The 13238-nt window shown below is 42.9% G+C and overlaps 1 protein-coding gene across 3 annotated transcripts in view; it reads right to left on the reverse strand.

Moving 5' to 3' along the window:
- The window catches only part of ATP6V1H (ATPase H+ transporting V1 subunit H), a 73879-nt gene extending 65974 nt beyond the window's left edge, over window positions 1-7905 (reverse strand). For 2 of the 3 annotated variants that reach the window (XM_030553086.1, XM_030553084.1), the window contains exons 1-3: window positions 7800-7905; window positions 5126-5260; window positions 4340-4462 (exon numbers count right to left, since the gene is read on the reverse strand). In XM_030553086.1, the coding sequence (XP_030408946.1) occupies window positions 4340-4443 (104 nt within the window). In that variant the 5' untranslated portion in view covers window positions 4444-4462; window positions 5126-5260; window positions 7800-7905. The remainder of the gene's footprint in view (window positions 1-4339; window positions 4463-5125; window positions 5261-7799) is intronic. The other variant, XM_030553085.1, reaches the window with a different exon arrangement.
- Between the last annotated feature and the right edge of the window lie 5333 nt (window positions 7906-13238).

Below are 13238 nucleotides of genomic sequence, written 5' to 3' on the forward strand. Positions count from 1 at the left end.
TCCTGTTTTGTTCACATGACACAGCAAAGTGAATCCTAACTTTCTGTTTTAAAGACATCTGCCAGGTTTCACAGCTAAATATTAGACACTTCTATTAATTACTATTGGTACCACCCCATAATTACTTTATCAGCATGTCAAAATGCAGAGTTTTACCCAAGTGCCCTTGACATGTGATGCTTTATGAGTATTAGGGGACACTCATATGATCTGATTATTAAACCAGTCAAGCAATCATATTCAGGTTTATATAGAGGGAATGGCTTCTGTGCAATTGTACCAGCACAAACTGCACCAAGCAGAAAAATTTCTCTAAAAATGATTTAAAGGCAAGAAATTATAAAAACATTGACATACTATTTGATTTTAGTCTAGTTCAAAAAATTGAAGTTTACAGTATCTCTTTACAAATAAAATCCACAACCACCAAGAATGTAAATACCTCTTTTTAACACACTTGGCGATCCTCAGAAGGCAAAGTGTGAACTATTATGCATCACACAACTCACTTGGATTCTGAGAAGGGTATCTACTGTTCCAGTAGAGCAGCAGTTCTCAAACTGTGGGTAGAGACCCCAAATTGGGTAACGACTCCATTTTAGTGGGGTCACCAGGGCTGGCTTAAACTTGCTGGGTCCTGGGGCTGAAGCCCAAGCGCCACTGCCTGGAGCTGAAGACAAAGCCTGAAGGCTTCAGTCCTGGGCAGCGGGGCTCAGGTTACAGATCCCCTGCCTTGGGCTGAAGCTGTTGGGCTACAGCTTCCCCCACACCCACAGTGGTAGAGCACGGGCATTGGCCCACTCACCCAGGGCACTGAGGCTCAGGCAGGCTCAAGCTTCAGTCTCCCCTTCTGGGGTCATATTGTAATTTTTGTTGTCAGAAGGGGGTCATGGTGCAATGAAGTTTGAGAACCCCTGCAGAAGAAGACTATTTTACTGTTTTTGAAAGTCCCTCAAGTGAAATATTCTGATTTTACAGTGCAACAGCACAAAGACAATATTTTCTATAGTCTATACACAAAACTAAGTGCAAACTACTACACAAAGGCTGTTCGGTTTTTTGTTTTGTTAAGACTACTGACCCTAGTTAGAATTACACCCAAAACAGAATTTTCGGTATTAAAATAATGAATTCTCAATTCAATTAGTTTGCAAAAAGCTGACAATATAGCCAATTACAAACGCAGAAAATATTTTCAGTTATAATGATACTACCTAAATATTTAAGTTCTTGCAGACATGCTACACACTCTGAAATCAAACACTGCCAGTAAACACTGCAATAAGTTTTGCGTAATCTGACTTTTTGTTTACATGCATAACATTCAGAGGCAGGATAAACAATACACTAGTTAGACTTAGACTAAACTGACCCTGTACTAGAGAACTCAGGACCTAGATGCTGGCATATACTAGAATCTGAGCAACTGTGAGCAAGCAATTTTACTCCAGCACTGCAGTGCAGAATGGGCAGAGGTGAATTTGGGAAGACACCTGTCCTGTGTGCTTTAAAACCAGTGTTTTAATGTAATTTTAAAACAGCTCATAAAATATAACTAACAGTTTATATACTACTTATAAAATCGCAAAAAAATAAGATGGCACCTTGAAAAAACTGAATATAAAGTCTTATCCCAATCTAGGGCAAAAAACCAGAAGACCTGATTTGAGACAGGCCTCCATTTTTGAGGGCAAATTAAATGTGTTAACAGTTTTCTGTGGACTGTCAGCACAGCATCTCAGATAATCTTAACTCTCAGAGTGGAGCATGAAAAAGGTGCTCTCTAAAATAATCAGAACCAACACACATAGGTCAAACACCACTTTGAACTGCATCAAAAAATAAATCAAATGCAAATGTTACTGTATTACCATAGCACACAGGATTCCCTGTCATGAACCAGGACCCCGCTGCGCAAAGAGCAGTATAATCCCCAACACATGTTGTTGACACAGCACTAGTGCACTATGCTTCATTCTAGAAACATCACTAAGTAAAAGGGCAGTTGCATTCTGTGCTAGCAAACATTCCCAAATGGTCCAAAAGTATAGCTCCATCTTGACTGAACATGATGCAGTAATCTAATACGGAAATAGTGAAGGCATGGCAAGGGCCATCCACATCAGGAAAAGTCACAAATTTTCATTCTTCCAGGAGCTGCCAAGGATAACAAGGTTCACATCTTGAGAACAAAAAAGGCAGGCATACTCTCAATAAAGGGACTATATCACCTTTCTGCCAGTTTCTCATGATGGTCTCCCATCGTTCTAGCATCATAAAAACTTGAGAGATGGAAGGGACCTCATGGTCATAGTCCCATCTCCCTAATGCTGACACAGTACCAACAATACCTAGCCCTTTGCTGGCAGGCACTTGTCTAACCTATTCTTAAAAACCTCCAATGACAGGGACTCCACCACCTTCCTTGGAAGCCTATTCCAGAGTTTAATAGCCTTACAGTTAGAAAGATTTTCCTAACATCTAACCTAAATCTGTCTTGTACAGATTAAGTTGATTACTTCTTGTCCTAGCTTCAATGGACATGGAGAATAATTCATCACTGCCCTCACTATACCAGCCCTTTTGAAGATTATTAGGTCCACCGTCAGTCCTCTTTTCTCAAGACTAAGCATGCCTAGTTTGTTCAACTTTTCCTCGTATCAAAGGTTTAGAAACTTTGACCTCTTTTTTTGCTGGTCTACTTTGGGTTCTCCTCAGTTTGCCCAAATCTTTCCTAAAGTGTGGTGCTCACCCTGGACTCCAGTGGGGGCCTCACCAGTGCCAAGCAGAGTGGAACAATTACCTCCTGTATCTAACAAACAACACTCAAGTTAATACACCCTAGACCCTTTTCTGCTGTACTACCGCCTAGCCAATCAGTCCCCATTTTGTAATTGTGCATTTGACCTTTTCCTTCCTAACTGCAATATTTTGCACTTGTCTATACTGAATTTCTCCAACTTGTAAGGTCCTTCTGATTTCTAATCATGTCCTCCAAAGTGCTTTCAAGCATTCCCAGCTAAGTGTCACCTGCACATTTTATAAGCATACCCTCCCCTTCATTATCAAAGTCTTTCCAAAGTGGGGCTGGGGGGAAAGGAGTGTGTGTGTGTGTGTGTGTGTGTGTGTGTGTGTGTGTGTGTGTGTGTGTGTGTGTGTGTGTGTGTGTGTGTGTGTGTGTGTGTGTGTGTGTGTGTGTGTGTGTGTGTGTGTGTGTGTGTGAGAGAGAGAGAGAGAGAGAGAGAGAAAGACGCACCCCATGCATGTGAATGAGTGACATACACACACACACACACCATGTGTGAGTGAGAGAGAAATGCATGTTGCCCCTTTAAGTACGCTGAACTCACTGTAAGTACACTGCCTTTTTAAGTAGATCAGCAAGTTGAGACAGCAGTTGCTGCCAGCAAGCTCCCTCCAGCTCCCTCAGACCTGAGCTATGTTGTGTGCATCCCCCAGCTCTGTACAGATGGGGTACAGGAGCAGTGGAAAGGGGACACCCTGACATTAGCACCCCTCTTCCCTCCCACCCCCTGTGCAGCAAGCAGGAGGCTCTTGGGAGCAGCTCCAAGGCAGAGGGCAGGAGCAGCATATGACAGTGGAGGGAGGGACACCTGAACTACCTGACAACTGATAGCCTGCTGGGCAGCTGCCGGTCCTCACTGGTTGCAAGCCCCTACCAGCTAGCACCAACAGGCTGCTCTTCCTGCAAGCAGTGGACAAAGCAGGAAACTGCCGAACAACGTTATAAGGGAGCACTGTGCAACTTTAAGCGAGCATGTTCTCTAATAGATCAGCGATGTAACAATGAAACAAGGTTAATTGGGACACTGAGTGAGGAGCTACTGTACAGGCAAAACTCCGCTATTGCTAGTATACCTGCTTTGTTCAGGAGGGTTCAGAGGTTGGAATAATCCATGCCAACAAAATGCAGTTTTGTCAGTATAAGCTGCATACACAATCGGAGTGATTTGCAAGTACAGTACACCTATACTGGCAAAGCACTCCTCATGTAAACCTGGCCTCAGTCCTGTGCTTTTTCTATTCAGCCATGCTTTCTGGGAGGAAACACTGTTCTAATGGTAAGTGGAATGTAAGCAATTTTAGTAAACTTGTCTGAGGACCACTGTACTGAATTCAAAAAACAAAGTTCCTTTCCTTGAAATAAGTCCACAGGAAATTATCCCAGCTATTTCCATTCACTGAAAGTTTTTTCCACTTTCATAGAGTCATGATAACATGAGAAATGTCATTCTACACATCATAATGGATATTCACAAGAATCCACAAGCCAGTAGAAAATGCAGCTGTCAACGATTCACGGTGAGTTTATACTTACTGGAGATATGACTGCCAGTTTACTTTGTTTGCCCGAACTTCAGCAGCTTTGGCAGCAATTATGTTTGTTGGGACAGCAGCATCCACAGCACCTCTGATATCCATTTTAATCTCGATTTAATATCTGTTCAGAAATACATTGTGAGTCAGATCTGAGACAAGTACAATAAATTAGGAACACAGACAGACTATGTGCCCAAGATTTCCAGCAGTTTTTAAATGATTGTAGGTGTCTAATTTGGGACACCTTAAAGGAGCTAGTTTTCATAGTGTGAGCACCAAGTATTTTCTAAAAATAAGACCTCTTTATAGCATCTCATGTCTGGTATCACCCCCCCCCCCCAAAAAAAAAATAAAAACCAGGAAACCACAGGTTCCTTTTGAAAACTTTGGCCTGTACTTTTAAATCAAACATCTTCCTCTTCCATTAATTTTAAGTCATAATGAAAAAACATTGTGCTCATGCAATGATGTGAAAATATTTCATGGGATAAGGTATATACTAAAACTAATTTAAATATTAATTGATTGTCTGCTGTTTATGTTGCACAGAAATTTTCTCCAAAACCCATTCACAATGGAGGATAATTATGTGAGAGGCTAAAGCATTTGTTGCTACCTCTTAAGTAGTTCTCTAGCTAAATAAAAATATAACCTCTTCATGGGTGTAAGTTATGGTTGTTGATAAAGGGATGACATTCAGAGATGTGTAGACCTCAATTCTGAGAGTCACATCAAAGATAGCACTTGAAAGACTTACAAAAGCATGAACAGTAGGAAAACAAACCTATATATGAGTCACTTTCAACCAAATTGTACTGACAAGTCTTCAACTCTTCCTTTAAAAAGCTGAAAATTTCTTCACATCAAGCCTCAGCGTTTTTTCTTTGAGGTCAGCAGGGCTTGAAAAATATCCACTTGCCTGTGGCAAAAAGGACATTTATGAACAATTTAAGATTTCCTTTTCTACATTTAAAAAAAAAAAGTTTCTGGTCTTATGGTTAGGACGACCTTCCCTATGTGAACATAGTGTTCACTCATGCAGTGAGTGTATACAGGCATCTTCAGTGCTAGCTGCTCCATTTTCCAGTCTGTACCAGAGTGAAAACTACTGATGCTGAATTGTGTACATAAGCAGAAGTTAAACTGACAAGAACCAAAAAGTCAGGTCAATCTTATTTTGCTGTTGGTTAGTCAAGGTCAATACTTGAATTATTCACTGGGGGATGACGATGTCAGAGTGTAGCAGACACACTTCCCACTGCCTCCACAGCAGCCAGAAAACTGAGGGAAATTAGAGCAGTAGAGATTTCGATCAGCCTTCACAGCAGTTTAGAGACTGTGGTTGAGATGTATATACAGAGACTATCTAAGGAAGAAAGTTTAAAAAAGCCACAATGCAAGGAGATAAAAGGAACAGAAGTGCATAGAGAAAGGAAGATGGAGAGGAAACAGACATTAATGGCAACACAAGTAAAACAGAAACATGACAGTCTATTTTAGGGCAAAAACAATAAAGGAGTGAAACCAGAAAACAAAAGAAGGCAAAATGGAGTATGTTAATTAAAAAGATCGTAACAATTTAAATGCTGTACAAAACTGTTGTAATCCTTTACATTGCAGGAAGAGTGGACTTAGAGGCAAGGCAGCACAGGTATTTTTCACTTATGTGAGTACACAAAGTCATTGGGTTAGGAAATGTTCAGTATGCTTTTCAAGGTGGGTAACACCAACAGGTCAGAAAAGTCAGTCAGGAACAGTAAACAATAAACCATAGGGTATCAATATCAAGACAAGCATAGGTATGGAAAAATCATAGCAAAATAAACTAAGCACCATTTGCAATAAAAAAGAGACCAGAAGAGCCAAGCTCCTGCATTTATTCAACAACAGAAAATGGGAAGAGTTTGTGAAGAGAAACAAAGTTTCTCAATGTTTCATTTAGACACAATGAAAGCGATGCATGAAAAATTTCTCTAAGAGGAAAGAAAAGGAAAATTGAACTGAACTTATCCCATCCCACTGTTATGTATTCCTTTGTGTTCTGCTCTCCATATCAGAGTCTGGCTACATTAATAATGAAGTTGCTCCAGCTTTAAATAAATGTTTCCCAAACAGATCTGAGATGTTTTAAAACAAGCTTCACTTAGACAATCAAGGAAGTTATTTGACTAAAGACTGTTTCAAATAATTGCATTTTTGCAACTCCAGAAGTAGCCCTAAAAGTAATTTGAAAGCACTGTGACTTGCACCCAGCAGCTTTCAATTAGAAAAGGCATGGATGTCCTATATTCAGCATGTATCATATAATTTAGGCCTAATTTAATCATTTTTACAGCTAGTCATTCCCCTAGTGACATCAATTCTTGCTTCACTGGCATATCATGCTATATAAACATTTATGCTTTGACAACAACAGTAGCAGTAGGTCTCAATATCACAGACAGCGACCTTCAGCACTTCTGCTTTCTCTTTCCTTTATGGCCTAATCTCCATCTGATGCTGATTCCAAAACAAGGAGTGTGTTTGCAGCAGGTTGAAAGCTGGCAGGAGCAGGAACTCCACACACCCTAAACTAGAACTACCTCACCCAACCCGCCTGGAGCTCTTTCACCACCACCACAAAGAAGCAGAATCTCTCTTCTCCATCCTCTACTCCCCAATACAACCCCTCGCTTCTATTATTGAATTAAAAAAAAGCAACTTTACTTCCCGTTATTATTTTATGGGGGAAGAGAAAATAAATACACCCTTCAACATTGCACTTTTGGGAGCTTTACTGTGAACACACAAGCATATTAGTTGTGTCCGTTAAAGGGTTCTATAACCTAGTTCTTAAGAGGAAGTGGCTGGGGCCATTTTAAACGCTCATCTGGTTACTGGGGCCTGGAAAAGAGGATTTAGGGAGCTCAAGAATGGGGAAATTAGAGGCAAGTAGGAGCAGGCCAAGAGAGAACTGAATGGATGCAGCACGTTGCTGTACACAAGCAGCCTGCTGAGGCCCTGCAGAGCTCAGAAGACTGCGCTGGGGCTACAGACGGGTGCAACAGTCACACTGCAGGATCCCAGCACTGATGTGCCCAGGCTATCCACAAAACCTCAGGGGTCCCGCCGCTGCACGCACTGCTAAGGAGTGTCCAAGTAAAGCAGCTTCAGAGGCGGCCTCGGCGAGAGCCCGAGCCCATTACCCTCCTCCCGCGAGCCCACCGAGCAGCTGCGCAGCACACAGCCCTTCCAGCAAGGCAGCGACCTCGACCCGCGGCAGGGAGGTGCTTGCGGGGGGGCCAGCCCGAGCTCAGCCCCAGCCTGCTCCGGGCTCCCAGCACCTCGGCTGTCCGGGGGCGCTGAGGCAGCGGCCGAGCCCGCCCCGCTGTTCTCCCCGCTCGCACCCAGGGAGAGGGAGCAAAGCCCCAGGGGGCCTCCCCGCCCGCTGCCACCTCCAGGCGGGGAGCCGCTCTTACCCTCTCAGTCTGGGGCCGGGCCCGCTGAGCGTCTCCGGCAGCCGCGCTGAGCTCCAGGGCAGCTGGGGGACTCGGCTGAGACAGCAGGGGCAGTCATGTGACAGCGCCCACCTGACTGCATAGCCCGACGGCGGCCGGGAAGGCCCAGTTCGCGCAGTCACAGCGCGGGCGCTGAGGACGGGGGCGGGGCTGCCCCCGGTTGCTGGGTTACTGCTCGAGGTGGCCGGGTCCTTCTTTGAAGCACGTTGCACCGCTCTGGCTGTGGCTGGCAGAGCCAAGTGTGCTCGGGATAGAGCCAGAAGCCGCCAGGCTACCCAGTGCCTGCTCAAGGGAGCTTCCCTGGGTCTTGGCCTCCAGCCAGCACCTGGCCACCTGCATCCCTCTTCCTCAAGACTGGGGGTTACAGACCCCTTGCAGTTCACTAGGATCATCCCAGTCCCTCTGCCCTTATTAGTGCAGCACCTGCTCCTCACTCTGCGTCAGGAATAATGACGCAGCCCAGTACAGTTAGTTTAGGGCAAAAACATTACAGAGAAAACGTCTACATGCAAACTGAACTTGCCAGCTGCCACCCATCTTCCACATGGAGACCCCAGCTGGTTTCCAGACGTTCAAACCCTTCCAGCAGGATTTTGACTTCTCTCAGTTACAGTTTCATGTTAGTTTAGGGTCAAAATGAGGACCTCTGAGTCATTCAGCCTGAGACTTTGTACTAAGCCTTTTCGTGGTTGGCTGGGCATCCTGAACCTCATCTGAAGCAGTATATATAGTTCTTACCATTCCCAGGATTTGCAGTAATTACTCCTCGCTGATTTCAATTCCTGGATGAAGTTCAGCAACCTTCCACTAGGGTGACCAGACAGCAAATGTGAAAGATCGGGACAGGGTGGGGGGTAATAGGAACTTATACAAGAAAAAGACCCAACAATCAGGACATCTGGTCACCCTACCCTCCACCATGGAACCAGAATACAATCCCTGGTTCACACAGATACATATAATGTTTAAATATACACACGTTTTTTAATAATCTCTGTGTCCATAGCATCTGACGCACCTCAGTATAACAGTCTTTTGAAGATTCAACACTTCCAAGGTCTCACATCTGTCACCATAGCCATGTGGGTTTCAAGTGACTTAACTGAAAGCTAACTTCCCTTTTTTAGAAAAAAAATTATTTTTAATGAGAAATGGAATATTTAAAACTAAGGAAATTCCAAAAGTTAAGGTTTCATCTGCAAAATTAGTTAAGTTGTATTTTCTCTGTTTTCCTTGTGTCATTGAAACTGGAGAACTGGATCCTGGGTTGCTCACCTCCTAGCTGAGTGTTCTAACCACCAGGCAGTACAGTCGGCCACCTGTGCTTTCTCTCTCCTTCTGTCTCCAGCTGAATGACTACCTCAGTGTTAATACTAGAGCTCTCAATTAATTGCAGTTAACCGAAGCAACTAATGCAAAACAAATTAACTAGATTAAATAAAATAGTCACGATTAATCACAGTTTTAATCGCACTGTTAAACAATAATGGTTTTTATAAGTAAAGTTTTTATAAATATTTTTAAATATTTTCCATGTTGTCAAACTATTATTTCAATTACAACACAGATTACAACGTGTACTGTGCTCACTTTATATTATTATTTTTTATTACAAATGTGTGCATTGTAAAAAAGATTAAATAAATAGTATTTTTCAATTCACCTTATACAAGTACTGTAGTGCAATCTCTTTATGGAGAAAGTGCAACTTACAAATGTAGAATTAATTATTATTTATTTTACATAACTGCACTCAAAAACAAAACAATGTAAAACTTGACAGCCTACAAGTCCACTCAGTCCTTCTTCTTGTTCAGCCAATCACTAAGACAAACAAGAGATAATGCTGCCCACTTCTTATTCACAATGTCACCTGAAAGTGAAAAAAGGCATTCACATGGCACTGTTGTAGCTGGCGTTGCAAGGTATTTAAGTGCCAGATATGCTAAACATTTCTATGCCCCTTCATGCTTTGACCACCATTCTAAAGGACATGCTTCCATGCTGATGACTGGTTCTGCTCGATAACAATCCAAAGCAGTGCGGATCGATGCACATTCATTTTCATCATCTGAGTCAGATGCCACCAAGAGAAGGTTGATTTTCTTTTTTGGTGGTTAAGGTTCTGTAGACTCTGCATCCGAGTGTTGCTCTTTTAAGACTTCTGAAAGCATGCTCCATATCTTGTCCCTCTCAGATTTTGGAAGACACTTCAGATTCTTAAACCTTTGGTTGAGTGCTGTAACTATCTTTAGACATCTCATATTGGTACCATCTTTGTGTTTTGTCAAATCTGCAGTGAAAGTGTTCTTAAATTGAACAACATGTGCTGGGTCATCATCCAAGACTGGCATAACACAAAATATATGGCAGAATGCAAGTAAAACCACAGAGCAGGAGTTCAGTCACAAATTTAATTAACATTTTTTTTTAATGAGGGTCATCAGCATGAAAGAATGGCTCTCCCTTCTTGTGTCATCTCAGTTAATCTCCCTCTCTTTCATACATACCTTTTGTTTTAGGTAGAGGCTTATGCTTACACTTATGCTAATGGAAAGGTGAGTTCATACCTATCAATCTGAACTGGGTTTTAATTCAACCTATAATGAGGTTTCACCTAGCTCATAACAATGCCTTTGTGGATATGTCTACATTGCGATTAAAGACCCATAGCACAGCCACAGCTGGCATGGGTCAGCTGACTCAGGCTCACACGCATGCTCACAAGGCCTTAAAATTGCAGTATTCAGGCTCAGGCTGGAACCTGGACTGTGAAACCCTATCCCATTGCACAGTCTCAGAGCCTAGGCTCCAGTCCAGACCAAGCCTGAACATCTACACTGCAATTTTTAGCCCTGAAGACTGAGCCCCATGAGCCCGAATCAGGTGAGCCCTCTCTGAGACTTAGTGCCATGAGATTTTTATCACACTGTGGGCAGCATGCTTATTTCTATGTGAACAAAGATATCATTAACAGATTCATTCATCTGATGTTGTGTATTAATCAACACATTTCAAGATTTAACTAACACATCTGTGTGCTCTTGCAAATTGCTACATATATTAACGTTTCCACCCTATAAAAGTTTCAAGGCCCTTTTCACAGTGTTTGTGTTGAGCAACCATGTCTAGTTAGTTTACACAGTTGCTGTTCTGCTTGCTAATGGAAAAGACTCCCCTCATTCTGAATAGAAATCTGTTGCTAGGAAAACATACTTGCAGGTAGGTTTTGGTTTCTGGCACTGAGACTTTGGTTTCTGTCCACTTAGATCTAGTCTCATGCTTTTGTAAGTGTTTGTATCCTACTTCCTCATGAAATGTATGGTAATCCCTGCTTCAGCTCAGGTCTTTAGCACAGTACTTCAGTGCTTCTGTGAGGGCTCCTGGCTACAGTCATCTGTAATAAAAGATACTTGCTTTGTCTCCCCTAAGTCTCAAGTCACTTTAGAAAGGATAAGTATCACTAGCCCCATTTTACAAATGGGAAAACAGAGGCATGAAGGAGTTCTGTGATTTTCCCAAAGCACACAGCAAGCAAGTGGCAGAGCCAGAAGTAGGATCTATTTCCTCATGCCAAGGCTTCTGCCCTTGCTTCTGGCGCACTCACTAGGAGCTGAAAACCATCTTTGTTTTGATTTGGATTTAAGGCATAGCACTTAGGTGCTGTAAAATATACCAGCTGTCAGAACCACAGCTTTTAGGAATTCTGACAGCATTTACTCAAATATAATTGTAATCCACTGGCTTGCATGTATTGTGTCCCCATCTGTGTCCAGTTCACAGACAAGGTGAGTCTGTAGCCACTGCAGAGCCTGTCTGTTTAATTCAAGCTGCAGAGACAAGTGTCTAGTTTTTGATGACCCAGGGTTCTAGCCCCAGAGGTGGCTGTTATGTAATATTAAGAAAAATGAATAGAAAGACACAAAACGCAAGTCATTTCTGGTGAAAAAAAATATTCAATCTTTACAACCCAAAAGGTTAAAATCGATTATTTTCACAAACTGCTCTTCCCCAACTGTTTGGTGTCACTCCCTCCACACCAGTCTGTGGAGCCAATCAGCATGGGACTAGTGTGCATCCCACAAAGGATGTTGTGTATGAGACACATTCTTCTTGTTCCAGGGAATTCAATCAAGGAGACTCCAAACTGCCCCTTAATCTGGGATGTGTCATGATCTAGCCTGTGTTGGTTTCTGTCCATGTTTCTAATCCTTCTAGGATGCTTAGTGTCATATGTCGCCAATTCCCTGTTCTATTATATGTCTATGAACAACACCTAGCAAAATTGGGCACCCATCTCCATCGCAGTCTCTAGCTGCCTCTTGAGTATACGTTATAACTGTGCTGTGGTAAAGTAATTTAAAAATCATCCCACCAAGTTTCAGTTATATGCTATTGTTCACCATCATTTAATAATAGTTGTGATTTTTGATTGTCTCTCATCTGCCTTACATGTATGCTCACCCAATAGCTGATGTTGCTGACAAACTCATATAGTGCAAGAGAAAAATGAACAACAACACAGCCACAGGATGCTACTTCAACTACTCTATGAGCAGTGCAGCCTCGCCCGTTTTTATAGTTTCTTATTCACAAACACACCCAGTCTGTTTCTTCTCACCACATGTACCTTTAATCCTCACTTTCCAAACATGGCAGGATGTAAGACAGGGAACACAGCCGCTGGAGTCTTTCATGCAGCTTTCTTTCCTCCATCCTGTTCATCCTCCAAGCTCCCTCCTCGATGTGTTTTTCATTCTGGGCCTTGCCCACAGCTAGCTCCTCCTGGGAGCAGACTGTGTCTCTGCCCTCCCTCTCTGCTAGGTGATTCTAATCTGTCGCTCCTGGATCCACACTCCCTTACTGAGTACTTCTCTCCCTCTTCCTCCCCCCGCCCAAGCCCTCCAGTGTATCGATTCTCTGACCTTGTTATGATATCATTAAACAGTGCATCTGGAGGGTTACCTGGAGGGTCTACCATCAATATTTCTTTGCACAGACCCCACAGTTGAGGTCTCCCTCTCTGTCCTCAGTTCTTTGTACATAAGGGAAACTGAGTCCTGTCAGTTCCTATCATCACTGCACAGGGCAACAACTTTACCACACCCACGCTCTGACACACATTTTCCTTACCTCCAATGGAATGACTGCTATGGGGTAAGTATACTTTTCCTCCATGTATACCATGGACTAGCACCCTCTCCCCCTTCTATCATCACTGCAGTTTAACCAAGGTGCTCCCATACAAGGGAACACACAACTGCCAAAACCACCACACCACTTCTGGTTCTCCAGTCTACTTTGATGGGAATCATCTTTATTCTAGATCTGCCTTTTACACTTGCCCACCCACAGAACTCTGCCAACCCACAGTCTTCACAGTATTGGAGCCTCTTTAGC

This window comes from Gopherus evgoodei, chromosome 2 (assembly GCF_007399415.2).
Source record: "Gopherus evgoodei ecotype Sinaloan lineage chromosome 2, rGopEvg1_v1.p, whole genome shotgun sequence".
Classification (NCBI taxonomy): domain Eukaryota; kingdom Metazoa; phylum Chordata; order Testudines; family Testudinidae; genus Gopherus; species Gopherus evgoodei.